This window comes from Sphaerodactylus townsendi, linkage group LG05 (genome assembly GCF_021028975.2).
Source record: "Sphaerodactylus townsendi isolate TG3544 linkage group LG05, MPM_Stown_v2.3, whole genome shotgun sequence".
NCBI classification, from domain to species: Eukaryota; Metazoa; Chordata; class Lepidosauria; order Squamata; family Sphaerodactylidae; genus Sphaerodactylus; species Sphaerodactylus townsendi.
In genome coordinates this window covers 135,919,316-135,935,981 of record NC_059429.1, presented here as the reverse complement: position 1 = coordinate 135,935,981, position 16,666 = coordinate 135,919,316, and the positions used below count along the sequence as shown (strand labels likewise).

The following is a 16,666-nucleotide window of genomic DNA, read 5'->3' as shown; positions in this document are numbered from 1 at the left end:
GGATTGTACTGTATTGAGACCATGCATTTTTGTCTCCCTCTAGAATCGCATCTTTGGCTCTTTCTCTCACAAGACTTTGCAAAATATAGTATGAGGTTTTGTTTTGTTTTTTAAAAAAGCACTATTCTGCCCTCCCTTTGTCTGTGTTATTTCAGACAATCCAGAGCTAAGCGTACCAGCTCCAAACCTAAATATATAGATTACTCGATTCCAAATGTCTCTCTACTCCGAGAGATAAAGCTCGAGTGAGGGCTTAGTGACCTTTGAGATTCAGAGAAGGGTACAGCCATAATTCCTGGATGATGTATGTATCCCTCGCACCTACTTCCCTCCAGAGTCTGGAAAATATACAACTGACATTCCTAATTGGAATTAGCTATTGCTACTAATGGACTCTAAAGGGTATATAAGCACATTGTCCTGGGCACCATGCCAACGACGCAGGAACCTTGGTACGAGGGCAGAATATATTCCTCACTTTTATGGTATGATGCAGTGTCGCGTTTCTTGGGTTGTAACGGCTATGCGCGCTTTACTCTAGCTTGCTTCCTGGCATAATGAACAGCTGTATAGTATCCGCTGGTCCGTGTCTCTCTGTGCATCTGTTCATAACGTCATTCATGCCATCTAGGCACAGACCTCAGTGCGGAAGGGGAGGAACTCGAATCTAACCTAACTCCTAGATCCAGGATTTTCCCCACAACATCATAACAGGGGACCGAGCAGCCCTATCGCTGTCTGACAGGAAATTCAGACTAGTTGATGGCCGTGGGAGCAGCAGTGGCGTAGTGGTGAAGAGCAGGTGCACTCTAATCTGGAGAACCAGGTTGGATTCCCCGCTTGCCGCCTGAGCTGTGGAGGCTTATCTGGGGAACTAGATTAGCCTGCACACCCCAGCACAAACCAGCTGGGCAGAGGCGTACCTGGGGTAAATGGCGCCCGGAGACAAATTGTCTCCAGGACAACCCCAGGCTCTGTCCCGCCCCCAGGCTCCGCCCGCCACTGCCCTCGACCCCACCCATGTCACCATGGATGTGGGCAAGGTCTAGGGTGCCCACCTCTGCCCCAGACTCCCCTTGCCGGCTGGGCTCCCAGCTGGCAGCCTGCAGTCTATACTGACCTCCCCTCCGGGCAGGCCAGAAGAGACTGCAGTCCCGGCCTCGGAGTCCTTCTGTTATAAGCACTGAGGCCGGGGTGGGGCTTGGGGAGCAGGAAGCCCCACCCCCCGGCCTCATTGTTTATAAAAGAAGGTCTCCAAAGGAAGGGAGGGGGAGTCCAGGCCGGGGTCCAGGGTGCTTGGAGGCAACAGGAAGTCCTGCTGTCTCGTCATCCTTGCGTGCCTCAGATGGGGTCGAGGCACGCGAAAATGACAAGACAGCAGGACTTCCTGGTCACGTGGGGGGGCTGATTTTGCGCCCCCCACGTGACCAGAAGAGTGGCTCCTGGGGACAAGGGGTACCCCTTGTCCCTAGGCAGATACGCCACTGCAGCTAGGTGACCTTGGGCTAGTCACAGCTTCTTGGAGCTCTCTCATCCCCACCCACCTCACAGGGTGTTTGTTGTGGAAGGGGGAGGGGGAGGGAAAGGAGATTGTAAGCCCCTTTGAGTGTCCTTACAGAAGATAAAGTGTGTGCGGGGGGGGGGGGAGATTAGAATGCATCTGCTCTTAACCGCTACGCCACTGCTGCTTCTTGCTAACGACACCGGTGTCCGAGTACAGACGACCTGAAGCGAATGGTCCAGCCGGAGCCGGGGCAGAACAATATTTGCCGCCGTGAACACGCCCGCTCATTTGAATAGCTGATTTGGGGCCGACAACACCGGCTCTTCCTGACAAAGGGAAGCTTGTTTCGCAGGGCAGCGAGAACAACCGTTCCTCAGAGAAACCCCGGAGAAGGAAATAACCCCTTCCTGGTGGCTGCTTCCTCCAAGTGACAAAAGAGTGGCGCACCCCCACGTTCCCTCAAGCATGCAGCCGATTTGCACATTCAAATCAGCCTCGCTGGGAACAAAACATCCCTTGGCAGGAAAGTCGGCTGACTCAGCCCAGATTGGCGACCAGGCAGGGGGAAAAGCTTGCAAAAAAACCCTCTAATGGGTGGGACGGGGCAGCTGACGCTTTCATTGGCAAGGAGGCAAATAAAACCCCATGAGCCCGCTGTGCAAAGAATATAAGAGCATAAGAACAAGCCAGCTGGATCAGACCAGAGTCCATCTAGTCCAGCTCTCTGCTACTCGCAGTGGCCCACCAGGTGCCTTTGGGAGCTCACCTGCAGGAGGTGAAAGCAATGGCCTTCTGCTGCTGCTGCTCCCGAGCACCTGGTCTGCTAAGGCATTTGCAATCTCAGATCAAGGAGGATCAAGATTGGTAGCCATAGATCGCCTTCTCCTCCATAAATCTGTCCAAGCCCCTTTGAAAGCTATCCAGGTGAGTGGCCATCACCCCCTCCTGTGGCAGCATATTCCAAACCCCAATCACAGGTTGCGTGAAGAAGTGTTTCCTTTTACCAGTCCTAATTCTTCCCCCCAGCATTTTCAATGGATGCCCCCCGGTTCTAGTATTGTTTGTTTCCCTGCTCCTCCACATGAAGCCTGCTGGGTGACTCTGGGCCAGTGACAATTCTCTCAGAACTCTCTCAGCCCCACCTGCCTCACAAGATGTCTGTTGTCAGGAGAGGAAGAGAAGGAGTCCGTACGCCACTTGGGAACATCTTAAGGTGGAGAAAAGCAGGGTATAAACCCATTTTCTTCTGGGCTGGACTCCATGGTGAAAGGGCATCCCCTTGGGGACTGAAAACAGGAGCTTACCTGGATCCTGCTTACCTGAGCGGAGAAATCTATTAGCTTTGGAAGTGGCTGACTGTGACCTTCATCGCTTTTCAGAAAATCCAGCAAGCTACCTGTGGAGAAGAGAGAAGGTCCAGTGAGACAGGTACGCATTGACTACTCCAGTGGTGGCGAACCTTTGGCACTCCAGATGTGCGTGGACTACAAACCCCATCAGCCCCTGCCAGCATGGCCAATTGGCAGGGGGCAGGTGCGGATGGGAATTGTAGCCCATGCACATCTGGAGAGCCGCAGGTGGCAGACCCCTGTTCTAACCTGAGAGGCAGCCTCGCGAAGGAGCCTGTTCCATGGGCTTTGGTGCTGCCCGGAGTCAAATGTCTTTTGGCTGACGGATCTTCTTGTGTCTCTCTGTTGACAAAGGGCCTTTGTGTGGCATGTGCAGGTTCTGTCTTGCGGTGTGTGGGTTTGTGTGTGTGTGTTTTACCTACCTACCTACCTACCTACCTACCTACCTACCTACCTACCTACCTACCTACCTACCTACCTACCTACCTACCTACCTACCTACCTACCTAACTAACTAACTAACTAACTAACTAACTATTCGGTTTTATATACCGCCCTGCCCTATCTAGGCCATGCAGTAGGGCAGTGGTGGCGAACCTTTGGCACTCCAGATGTTAGGGACTACAATTCCCACCAGCCCCTGCCAGCATGGCCAATCGGCTGATGGGAATTGTAGTCCATAACATCTGGAGTGCCAAAGGTTCGCCACCACGGGTCTGCTCTGACTGGCAGCTGCCCCCCCCACCCCCCGAATCTCAGTAGAGGTCTTTCACATTGCCAACCACCTGTTCCTTTTAACTAGAGACACCAGGCCTTGAACATGGGACCCGCGACACACGTAGTAGAGGCTCTGCCGTTAAGTGGCTTCAGGTTACAGGATTTGCCGAGAAGCTCTGACGAAGCCAGGCCCCTTCCTGGCTGGCTCTGTGTCACAGCAAGGAAACACCAGAATTTCTAATCAAGCTCGGCTTGTGGGGGGTTTGTACTTTGATGTTAAAGGGGGTTGGTTAAGTTCTTGAAGGAATGGCTAGTAGCCATGGAGGTATTTACAAGCAGCACACCTCTTGTTACCAGTGTCCTATTTTTTGGTCTTCCAGGATGGCCACCATGTGAGAAAGGATGCTGGACTAGATGGACCACTGGTCTGATCCAGCAGGGCTCTTGTGAAGTTCTTATGACGGCCTTGGCTTCTATGCCCGGTTGTTGGCCCTTTGGAGGTACTGGTTGGCCTCTGTGTGAGATGGGATGCTGGACTAGGACCTCTATCTAATTCAGTGGGGTTCTTCTGATGTCCTTATTAAGGCCTCAGCCTTGTTCCCCTGTGGCTGGACCTCCAGAGGAACTGGTTGGCCACTGTGTGAGATGGACCACTGGTCTGATCCAGCAGGGCTCTTGTGAAGTTCTTATGACGGCCTCGGCCTCTATGCCCTGTTGTTGGCCCTTTGGAGGAACTGGTTGGCCACTGTATCAGACAGAATGCTGAAAATATTTTTATGCTAGAGGAATAAGCTTCATCACTGTGTGAAGCAGGATTCTGGACTGGATGGACCACTAGTCTAATTCAGCAGGGGTGTTAGTTAGCCTTCTGTGACATCACAGCAGTTCAGCCAATGGCTGGCAAGGGAGGGCAGTTCCAATGAAAGGCATAAGTAAGACCCTGCACCCCTTGCTTGATTAGGCTCTACAACAGGGGTGGGCAACCTATGGTGCTCCAGATGTTCAGGGACTACAATTCCCACCAGCCCCTGCCAACAGGGCCTATCGGGGTTGATGGGAATTGTAGTCCATGAACATCTGGAGCACCATAGGTTGCCCACCCCTGCTCTACAATGTAGTCTGGAGTGCCCAAGAACTGGGCGTTATGATTAAAGAGGACTTGACCTGGGGCGTACAGACTGCCGCGGTGGTTAAGAAGGTCCAGCAAAGACTGTACTGTCTGAGACTTTTAAGGAAACAACAACTGAATGGAAAACTCCTGGTGTCCTTTTACCGCTGTGCTGCAGAGAGTGTCCTAACCTACTGCATCTGTGTATGGTTCTCCAGTTGCACAGTGGCAGATAGGAAGGCGCTCCAAAGGGTGATCACTACTGCCCAGAGGATTATCGGCTGCCCTCTCCCCTCCTTGGAAGAACTCTATAATTCCCGAAGCCTAAAGAAAGCCCAAAATATTCTGAGAGACCCGTCTCATCCGGCACACTCTCTTTTTGAACTGTGACCATCCGGCAGACGATACAGGTCTATCAAAACTAGGACAAAGAGGCTTAGAGACAGCTTCTACTCTAGAGCTGTGGCTATGCTGAACTCTGCGGCTTCGTGGTGATGTGTTTGGGGCTGTGTAGGGATGGGTGGAGGAAGGGGAAAGTGAGGGTGGGGTATGAGTCTGAAATTGTGTGCATCGAGGAATGCTGCTGTAAATTTCGTTGTGCGTGCACAATGACAATAAAATGCTTATGCTTAAAAAAACTATTTGAGAGGCAGGCTAGTTTTTTTAGAAATAATCCACACCCACAGGGGCTGATCGTCTCTCTAAGAGCTGCTTATCTTTCCACTCTCTGCTGTGTCTTACAGCCTCTGCTCCAACCGCAAACAGCTACCTCTTCCTCCTGGGAGGATACTTACTGTACATTATGCAATTTCCCCAGTGTGTGGTAATTACGTGTGTGAGTTATATGTTTGTACGCGCTTGCCCTGAGGAGCTCAGATATCTCAGGAGTACCGGGATGCTTAGGACCGCAAGCCAGGCATGCAAATGAGAGCAAAAAAGGAGGGCAGCTGAAGAAATCCAGATTTTAACCTAAACTTTTTGGGGGGATGGGTGTTATTTAGGAGGGGGTATACACAGCTCTGTGTGAAATCTCTTAGAACACAAGTGAAGTCGGCCCGCAAGGGTCGCGAGGAAGAGGCGAGACGCGGAGATATCATCCGGTGGAGAGAGCCAGCAGCAGGAAGCGTGATCCGTGGATCTGGCAACTCTGCCGTGTGCTAGTCCCTGGCACCTTTTATTAGGGTTTACAATAGGGGAGGACCGGGAGGCGGGAGAATATCATATGATACATGACATCATGGGGTTGCCTACGTGCGGGAGGAAACGTTCGCGTCTGGGTCTAATCCATACCTGGGGGCAAGCGCCCCTTTGTCCCTTTGTCTGGGACACCTGGTGACCGTGAGTCAGGTAGTTCATGACCTGTGACTCACGGGGGCCTGGGGGGTAGGTGAGCGTGTGCGCCCAGAAGGACACAGATGGCACAGGCATTCCTGTGCTCTTTCTGAGGTTCTGCTGGGTTCGCGGGGCTCATCCCTACAACAAGAACATAAGAACAAGCCAGCTGGATCAGACCAGAGTCCATCTAGTCCAGCTCTCTGCTACTCGCAGTGGCCCACCAGGTGCCTTTGGGAGCTCACATGCAGGAGGTGAACGCAATGGCCTTCTGCGGCTGCTGCTCCCGAGCACCTGGTCTGCTAAGGCATTTGCAATCTCAGATCAAAGAGGATCAAAATTGGTAGCCATAAAATCTTCCAAAAACCTTCCCAGCCTCAGTGCTTACCTAAAGTGTAGATAAATTCAAAACTCAGTATCCTACCAGCAGCTACTAGCCATTTTAGTTGACGGAACCTCCATGTATTGAGGAAGTATATCTTTGGAAATCAGAGGCCAGACCAAAGAAGGAGGGAAGGCCCTTAACTATAAATCCTCTTTGTGGGCTTTCTGGGAGTAACACAACAGTGGATCGTGTGCATTTGTGTGTGGTCTTCCCCATTACAGATACAGTCTTCAAAGCATCTTATAAACATGAATGCCACAGCCGTTGAATAAAATAATAAAAACCCAAGCAGCACTTTGAAAGACAGCAAAAGAACCCAGCTTAATCTGCAAACACTGTAAAAGGAATTGCTGCTTAAAACTTGGGGAGAGTAGAGTGTCCCACTTGGTGTGATCTAGGGAAGGAACACTTTCAAGGCTAAGAAATGGCAAATGCAGTTCAATGTAGCAAAATGCAAAGTGATGCACATAGGGGCAAAAAATCCAAACTTCACATACACGCTACAGGGGTCAGTGCTATCAGTCACAGACCAGGAAAGGGATTTAGGCGTCTTAGTTGATAGTTCCATGGAAATGTCAACTCAACGCATGGCAGCTGTGAAAAAGGCAAACTCTATGCTGGGGATCATTAGGAAAGGAGTTGATAATAAAACTGCAAAGATTGTCATGCCCTTATATAAAGCAGTGGTGCGACCGCACTTGGAGTACTGTGTTCAGTTCTGGTCACCACATCTCAAAAAGGATATTGAGGAGATAGAAAAAGTGCAGAGAAGGGCAACGAGGATGATTGAGGGACTGGAGCACCTTCCTTATGAGGAGAGGCTGCAGCGTTTGGGACTCTTTAGTTTGGAGAGGAGACGGCTGAGGGGGGATATGATTGAAGTCTATAAAATTATGCATGGGGTAGAAAATGTTAACAGAGAGAAATTTTTCTCTCTTTCTCACAATACTAGAACCAGGGGGCATCCATTGAAAATGCTGGGGGGAAGAATTAGGACTAATAAAAGGAAACACTTCTTCACACAACTTGTGATTGGTGTTTGGAATATGCTGCCACAGGAGGTGGTGATGGCCACGAACCTGGATAGCTTTAAAAGGGGTTTGGACAGATTGATGGAGAAGTCGATCTATGGCTACCAATCTTGATCCTCCTTGATCTGAGATTGCAAATGCCTTAGCAGACCAGGTGCTCGGGAGCAGCAGCAGCAGCAGCAGGCCCTTGCTTTCACCTCCTGCAGGTGAGCTCCCAAAGGCACCTGGTGGGCCACTGCGAGTAGCAGAGTGCTGGACTAGATGGATTCTGGTCTGATCCAGCAGGCTAGTTCTTATGTTCTAAGGGTTGAATCAAAATACAACACCACCCTTCCCTGCATGTAGACGCCCTGTTCACAAGCTGCAAAGAGCAGTCCCTCTTTTGGAGACATTTTGAGGGCTCCTGCAAGCTGACCCATAGCAGAGAGCAAGTCTCCCACTGCCGACTAACCCTGATTCCCCCTCACCCCCAATATGCCCTAAATCAGGGGTGTCCAACTCTGGTGCTTCAGATGTTCATGGATCACAATTCCCATCAGCCCCTGCTGGTATGGCCCATTGGCATGGCCAGTAGGGGCTGATGGGAATTGTAGTCCATGAACATCTGAAGCACCAGAGTTGGACACCCCTGCCCTAAAATGGTGCCATACTGAGGGCAAAACATATTGCCCTCACTCTGAACTGCCTTTGTGGTAGCAGCAACCAAGCAATTACATGTGTCAAGGTGAAAGAATTCAAAGCCAGATCTGAGTGAGGGCCAGCAACTGCATTTCCTTTCCTCGCTTTGACAGCATAGGTGAAAGGGCTGAAAGCATGGCGCTTAGCAGCTGGGAGAATAGTAACACTGTGTTTATGGTCTGCTGTCCTCACTGGGACTTAAGGCAGATGACAAATATGATAAGACCTCATCAATCAATCTACAAGCCAATTACATGTACTGTTGCCACCAGGTCTATACAAATGCAGTGAAAAGGGTGAGGGTGGAAAAAGAAGAAGAGGAAGAAGAAGTAGTAGTAGTAGTAGTAGCAGTAGTAGAAGTATTAGTAGTAGGGGGGATATGATTGAAGTCTATAAAATTATGCACGGGGTAGAAAATGTTGACAGAGAGACATTTTTCTCTCTTTCTCACAATACTAGAACCAGGGGGCATCCATTGAAAATGCTGGGGTGTGATTGGTGTTTGGAATATGCTGCCACAGAAGGTGATGATGGCCACTAACCTGGATAGCTTTAAAAGGGGCTTGGACAGATTGATGGAGGAGAAGTCGATCTATGGCTACCAATCTTGATTCTCCTTGATCTCAGATTGCAAATGCCTTAACAGTCCAGGTGCTCGGGAGCAGCAGCCGCAGAAGGCCATTGCGTTCACCTCCTGCATGTGAGCTCCCAAAGGCACCTGGTGGGCCACTGCGAGTAGCAGAGAGCTGGACTAGATGGACTCTGGTCTGATCCAGTAGGGTAGTTCTTATGTTCTTGTTCGTAGTAGTAGTAGTAGTAGTAGTAGTAGTAGTAGTAGTAGTAGTAGTAGTAGTAGTAGTAGTAGAGGAGGAGGAGGAGGAGGAGGAGGAGTAGTTTGGATTTATATCTCCCCTTTCTCTCTTGTAAGGAGATTCGGGCTTACAATCTCCTTTTCCCCTCACACAACAAACACCCTGTGAGGTGGGTGGGGCTGAGAGAACTCTGAAGAACTGTGACTAGCCCAAGGTCACCCAGCTGGCACGTGTTGGAGTGCACAAGCTAATGTGGTTCACCAGATAAGCCTCCACAGCTCAAGTGGCAGAGCGGGGAATCAAACCCGGTTCTCCAGATTAGAGTGCACCTCCTCTTAACCACGACACCACGCTGGCTCTCCCCCCGCCCCTCCCCAAAGCCCAAACGAAGCAGATTCTCGGGTGGCAGATTCTTGGGTTCCGTCCCCTAATTCTGACCTTTCTCCATAAATTCCGTGATGATGTAAATGGGCTCCTCTTTGGTCACGACGGCATTCAGCTTCACCAGCTTGTCGTGCTGCAGGGTCTTCATGATGTTGGCCTCTTCCAGGAACGCTTCCACAGACATGCTCCCTGGCTTCATGGTCTTCACGGCGACTTTTGTGTGCTTGTTGTACACAGCTGGATGACAGAACGGGAGGAGTCAGAACTACAGAATCGCTTATTAGCTATTTAAATCGTATTGTTAAAACCCATATATTAAACGGTTGCCGAAACTAAGTTCCGCAGCAACCCTTATGCAAACTTACTGGGCATTACACCAATTGTCATCCTGATTTAAAAGGTGACGCAATAGTATAAGGACGGTTAAGTCCACAGACTTAATATGAGCATGGTGAACACAAGAAAAAATGTAAATCTCGCAAAGTTCCATGGGAATGTCAACTCAATGCCTGGCAGCTGTGAAAAAGGCAAACTCTATGCTGGGGATAATTGGGAAAGGAGTTGAGAATAAAACTGCAAGGATTGTCATGCCCTTATATAAAGCAGTGGTGCGATCGCACTTGGAGTCCTGTGTCCAGTTCTGGTCGCCACATCTCAAAAAGGATATCGAAGAGATAGAAAAAGTGCAGAGAAGGGCAATGAGGATGATTGAGGGACTGGAGCACCTTCCTTATGAGGAGAGGCTGCAGTGTTTGGGGCTCTTTAGTTTGGAGAGGAGACGGCTGAGGGGGGATAGGATGGAAGTCTATAAAATTATGCATGGGGTAGAAAATGTCCAGAGAGAAATTTTTCTCTCTTTCTCACAATACTAGAACCAGGGGGCATCCATTGAAAATGCTGGGGGGAAGAATTAGGACTAATAAAAGGAAACACTTCTTCACGCAACGTGTGATTGGTGTTTGGAATATGCTGCCACAGGAGGTGGTGATGGCCACTAACCTGGATAGCTTTAAAAGGGGCTTGGACAGATTTATGGAGAAGTCGATCTATGGCTCCCAATCTTGATCCTCCTTGATCTCAGATTGCAAAGGCCTTAGCAGACCAGGTGCTCGGGAGCAGCAGCAGTAGCAGAAGGCCATTGCTTTCACATCCTGCATGTGAGCTCCCAAAGGCACCTGGTGGGCCACTGCGAGTAGCAGAGTGCTGGACTAGATGGACTCTGGTCTGATCCAGCAGGCTAGTTCTTATGTTCTTATGTTCTTAAAGACCAGGAAGCCAAGTTGGAATTAATTATCTGGTTAAAACGCAAGGCGTGATTTTTATGTTTTTAACAGTTAAGCTTAGCTTAACTTTTTTTTATTTTTCTTGGATTTTAGTTTTTAATATTAATTTGCATTAAACTCTCTTTTTCTTCTTTCTCTGATTCCCTCCTTATCTTCCCTATGTCTCTTCTTTATCTAGGCTTTTGTGAGATGTTAAGATTTTACGTAAATTCTCTCACTCTTATCCCTTTCTTCCCCTTTCCTTAGCGTCCTTTTCCCAAACAACAGAGCCTCAAGACCTTTGGACCAATATAGAAAATATTGTGTGCATGGCATTCTAAGTTGTTTGGTAGAACTCTGTATAACGCTCCTTTTAAATCTCCAATAAAAATATGTTTTAAAAAAAAGAACTCCAGAATCGCAGCTGGGAAGGGCCACGTTCTCGCCAGCCAACTCCAGGTTGGGAAATGCCTGCAGATTTGGGGAGTGGAGTCTATGGCCCCTTCCAGGAGCAGCAGTGGCGTAGGAGGTTAAGAGCTCGTGTATCTAATCTGGAGGAACCGGGTTTGATTCCCAGCTCTGCCGCCTGAGCTGTGGAGGCTTCTCTGGGGAATTCAGATTAGCCTGTGCACTCCCACACACGCCAGCTGGGTGACCTTGGGCTAGTCACAGCTTCTCAGAGCTCTCTCAGCCCCACCTACCTCGCAGGGTGTTTGTTGTGAGGGGGGAAGGGCAAGGAGATTGTAAGCCCCTTTGAGTCTCCTGCAGGAGAGAAAGGGGGGATATAAATCCAAACTCTTCTTCTTCTTCTTCTTCCGCACAAGCAGAATAATGCATTTTCAATTCAGTTTCACAACAGTTTGCAAGTGGATTTCGCTGTTCCACACTGCTACAAAGAGCATTGAAAGCGGTTTGAAAGAGCATTATTCTGCGTGTGTGGAAAGGGCCTATGAAAGGGAGGGACCTAAGCAGGGCATAAGACTGACGGCTCCACCCTCCAAAATAGCCATTTTCTCCAGGGGAACAAGTCCACAAAAGTATAAAAGAAATATATTGTCGAAGGCTTTCACGGCTGGAATCACTGGGGTGTTGTGTGGTTTCCAGGCTGTCTGGCCGCGTTCTAGCAGCATTCTCTCCTGACGTTTCGCCTGCAGCTGTGGCTGGCATCTTCAGAGGATCTGATAGTAGGAATGGAAAGCAAGTGGAGTATATATACTGTGAGGTCAAAAGGTGAGGCCATCTGAATAGAGTAGCCTGGCATGTGAGTCACAAAGAAGTCTGTAGCAAGTAACAATGAAGATAGCAAGGTCAATAGGTGAATGCATCTGAATAGAAGTATCCTGGTCTTTGTTTCCTTGGTTGCTGTTGTCTATAGTTGTCCTGTGTTTGTGTGGAGCTGATTAGTCACTGTCTTGACTCTAGAGTTTTTCAACACTGGAAGCCAAATTCAGATCCTCTGAAGAGGCCAGCCACAGATGCAGGCGAAACGTCAGGAAAGAATGCTGCTAGAACACGGCCACACAGCCCGGAAACCACACAGCACCCTATAAAAGAAATGCTATTGGCATTTTGAGAACTTCAGCTTTCATTAGAAAGCAAAATAAAACTAAGACAATTTTGGTCTGCCCTGCAGCACAGATGTAGGGGTGGGGGGAAATGTCACCCGGGGCAAAATGGCGAGGGGCGTGGGGGGTGATTTTTTTGCCCCCACGTGACCCCAATGGCGGACCCGGGGTGGGGCACCCCTCCCCGCCCCATGGGAGCTACACCACTGCCCTGCAGTGAACATACATTCCCTTCTGGTCAGATTCTTGGTTGTGCACACGCTTTCCTCCATCACAGACCAGGGAAGCAATGAAGAACTGACAGATCATTACAACTACTTGAAGAAAAAAAACAGGGGGAAGGGGAAAAATTAAAAGGTGGGACACAACTTCCTGACCCAGAAACAGGGGGGGGCAGGAAAAATGGCAGTTGGGCTCAGAGGAATCAGTGGGGCACCTCCACGCGTGCAAATTGGAAAATGTGGGGAGACTCTACAGCTGTGCGAAGAAGAAGAAGAAGAGTTTGGATTTATATCCCCCCTTTCTTTCCTGCAGGAGACTCAAAGGGGTTTACAATCTCCTTGCCCCTCCCCCCTCACAACAAACACCCTGTGAGGTGGGTGGGGCTGAGAGAGCTCCGAGAAGTTGTGACTAGCCCAAGGTCACCCAGCTGGCGTGTGTGGGAGTGCACAGGCTAATCTGAATTCCCCAGATAAGCCTCCACAACTCAAGCGGCAGAGCTGGGAATCAAACCCGGTTCCTCCAGATCAGAGTGCACCTGCTCTTAGCCGCTGCTCTTAGCCACTACGCCACTGCTGCTCCTGCATGCAATAAAGGGCCCATGTTTCTAGGTGTTCTGGCAGATTTCAGTGTCCCTGAAGAACATTTGCAGAACTGCCTGTCAAAATGCAGAGAAGCAGCCCCTTATAGGAAAGGTTCTAGACTCTCTTGTCCGTTTTCATCCTGAAGGGAATCTCCTTTACCAAGGGAGTATTCCAAAGGACATGTCACCACCTGCAACAGGTCGTGGAACAGCCCCTAAAACAGTGGTGGCGAACCTATGGCACGGGTGCCAGAAGTGGCACTCAGAGTCGTCTCTGTGGGCATGCGCAAACAGAGTCCCCCCCCCCCCCAATCTAGGCTGGCCTGGGACACTGGGCTCAATTATTAGCATTAAACCTAAGACCTAGTTTTGGGGAAGCAGTGTAGGTAACCCTGTTAAGCGCTGTTAAACCCCACTGATTTTCATACGAAGAACTAAAGCGCGATCCTTTACCTGGGAGTAAGCTCGGTTGCTGGCAATGGGGCTTGCTTCTGAATAAACCCTCCTTGGGTCGTGATTCACCCGTTGGAAGAGTTGCACGGTTGCTTCAAAGCAAAGCCACCGACTACCACCAAGCTTACTCCTGAGTAACGCACGCCTCGAGCCAACCATTTTTTCTTAACTAAAACCTCAGTATTCAGGTTAAATTGCCGCGTTGGCACCTTGCGATAAATAAGTGGGTTTTAGGTTGCAATTTGGGCACTCGGTCTCGAAAAGGTTCACCATCACTGCCCTAAAAGGATCCCTTGTGCCTTTGTTGACTAGCCCGAAGCACAAACAGCCTTTCAGGAGAACCTCGCACCAGCTTAGCCCCAGAAAAGTCCCAGAGCCCATCCCCCCTCCTCCAAAGTAGGTCCATCCACCCCCCCCCCCCCGGACTGAGCCAGCAAAATCTCCATCAGAACACACCACAAGCAGAGAGCAAACGTACCCAGTGGTGGGATCCAAAAATTTTAGTAACAGGTTCCCATGGTGGTGGGATTCAAACAGTGGCATAGCGCCAATGGGGCTGGGCGGGGCACGACAGGGGTGTGGCCGGGCATTCCGTGGGCGGGGCATTCCTGGGCAGGGCTGTGGCAAGGACGCAGCCGCTGTGCCGGTCCTTGGGCGGGAAACGAATGCACGCAGGCGCAGGCTGCCACGCACGCCGGTGCACCTCCTGCTAGACTGCTTCCAGTTCTGCACGCTACTGCTGAGAGGAGGGGCGTAACTAAGGCAAAAATCACGGGGCAAAATCACCCATTAGTAACCCCCTCTCGGCACACACAAATGATTAGTAACCTACTCCCGGGAACCTGTGAGAACCTGCTGGATCCCACCTCTGGACGTACCTCTGACTACCAGGCAGAGGCGTTTGCGGGGGGGCGGGGGGCGGGCAACACCATTTCTGACGCTCTTACCCAGCCAGACTTCTCCAAACTGCCCAGCTCCCAGCTTCTTCTCCAGCTTCAATGAGTCCCGGGGGATTTCCCAGGCATCTTTTTCCCACGGTTTCTGAGGCTTTGGCGCAACGCAGGGGTTAGATAGTTTTTGGCACAGTCCGTCACTCAGTTCTGAAAGAAGGCAAGAGGGGTCACCCAACCGTCGAGAAACCAGGCAGAGCCCAAATGGACCCCGTTACACCCCCAAAACGAGAGCACCAGGGCGACAGGCACCATTCAGTTAGTTGTTCAAATGTCTTCCTCAGCTAGCAACGGGGTCAAGCATAGTGGGACCACTGACCGCAGCTCCCTGAGGACAAAGGAGAGATGCTCAGAGGACCTAGGACCCTTGGCGGACAGATGACTTCACTGGTTGCCGGTTGAATTCCGAATCATTTTCAAGGTGTTGGTATTGACCTTTAAGGCCTTGCGCTGCCTGGGACCTCCGTACCTACGGGACCGTCTTGCCCCATATGTCCCAAATCGGCCTCTGCGGTCAGCAGAGGCCAATCTGCTGGTGATCCCTGGCCCCTCGGTGATGCGGCTGGCCTCCACCCGGGCCAGAGCTTTTACAGCTCTGGCTTCTGCCTGGTGGAACGCTCTATCTCCAGCTACGCGGACCCTGCAGGACCTTAACGACTTCCGCAAGGCCTGCAAAACCGAGCTGTTCCACCGGGCCTTTGGGGAGGCCGGCCGCTGATGGCCCCCATCCCTCTTTCTCCTTTTATAACATCTGTGGATCCTACCGTCCCTTCCCTCTTTTTCTTTTTAAGGGATTTGTTAGTAGCACGCCATCTATATATTTGACTGAACGCTGCTTTTAATGGGGTAGTTTTTAACATATATAGAGCCACTATTTAATGCTATTTAATCCAATTTGATATTATTGTTTTTATTGTGTGCTCTATCTGTATGTTTTGTTCACCGGCCTGAGCCCTTCGGGGGAGGGCGGTTTATAAATATAATAAATAAATAAATAAATAAACAAACAAATAAATGAAGAAAGAAAGAAAGAAAGAAAGAAAGAAAGAAAGAAAGAAAGAAAGAAAGAAAGAAAGAAAGAAAGAAGTAAGTAGAAAAGAAAAGAATGAAATGCTAAAGTAAGAGTAAGTAAGTAGAAGTAAGAAAGTAGAAATAAGTAAGTAAGAAGTAGTAAAGTAAAAAAAAGTAAAGTACAGTGGAGCAAAGTCAAAGTAAGTAAGTTGGGGAAGGATTTGTTTTAGCCCCATCTCACCTCCCATATTGAATTCATCTTCCCTCGATTCCCTCTCTCTGGATGGCTACCTACTGTCAGAGGCGTGTCGGGGGCGGGGAAATGGCCCCTGGGGACAACGCCTGCTCCGGGCGGCTCCCCGCACCTCCCCCTGCTCGGGGGGTGGGGCTCGGGTGGCTTGGACAGGCACCACAGCGGCAGCAGGGCAGCAGCACCCCTGAGTCCCACCCCCCAAGGGTCTGGGGAGGGAAGGAGGCAGCTTGGATGGATGCCACAGCAGCCAGCTGGCTCTGTCTTTAGGCGCCTCCCCTGTGCCGATGCAGCTCTTCCGAGCCAGGTTGGTGTGGGGGAGGAGGGGGGTGGCGGCAATTTTGCGCCCCGCCCCCACCATTGCGCCTGAGGTCGTTCAACCCCCCTATTCCCGTGGGTGATACGCCACTGCCTACTGTCAGATGAAGGGGTTGGAATGGAAGGATGGCAGGGTACACAGTGGTGACGTCTTGGGCCCAGAGCCGGCTGAAATCTGGGCCTGGATTTCTAGTCCTCGTTACCACTGAACTAAACACATGGATATTTCCCCCAAAGACTTTGACTCAGATGCTGGGAATGAGTTCTTTGCATGCTGGATAATCTCTAAGAACATAAGAACATAAAAACTAGCCTGCTGGATCAGACCAGCGTCCATCTAGTCCAGCACTCTGCTACTCGCAGTGGCCCACCAGGTGCCTTTGGGAGCTCACCTGCAGGAAGTAAAAGCAATGGCCTTCTGCGGCTGTTGCTCCTGAGCACCTGGTCTGCTAAGGCATTTGCAACCTCAGATCAAGGAGGGTCAAGATTGGTAGCCAGAGATCAACTTCTCCTCCATAAATCTGTCCAAGCCCCTTTTAAAGCTATCCAGGTGAGTGGCCATCACCACCCCCTGTGGCAGCATATTCCAAACACCAATCACACGTTGTGTGAAGAAGTGTTTCCTTTTATTAGTCCTAATTCTTCCCCCCAGCATTTTCAATGAGTGCCCCCTGGTTCTAGTATTGCGAGAAAGAGAATGCATTGCTGTGGAATGCACTTCCGCTACAACTCCCAGTTGCAGAAGATCGGATGGT

The 16,666-nt window shown here is 50.3% G+C and overlaps 1 protein-coding gene across 1 annotated transcript in view; it reads right to left on the bottom strand.

Moving 5' to 3' along the window:
* Positions 1-16,666, bottom strand: part of HCK (HCK proto-oncogene, Src family tyrosine kinase) — a 62,389-nt gene that overhangs the window by 9,557 nt on the left and 36,166 nt on the right. The window contains exons 9-11 of the mRNA XM_048498589.1: positions 14,330-14,482; positions 9,355-9,537; positions 2,824-2,900 (exon numbers count right to left, since the gene is read on the bottom strand). Of these exons, the coding sequence (XP_048354546.1) occupies positions 2,824-2,900; positions 9,355-9,537; positions 14,330-14,482 (413 nt within the window). The remainder of the gene's footprint in view (positions 1-2,823; positions 2,901-9,354; positions 9,538-14,329; positions 14,483-16,666) is intronic.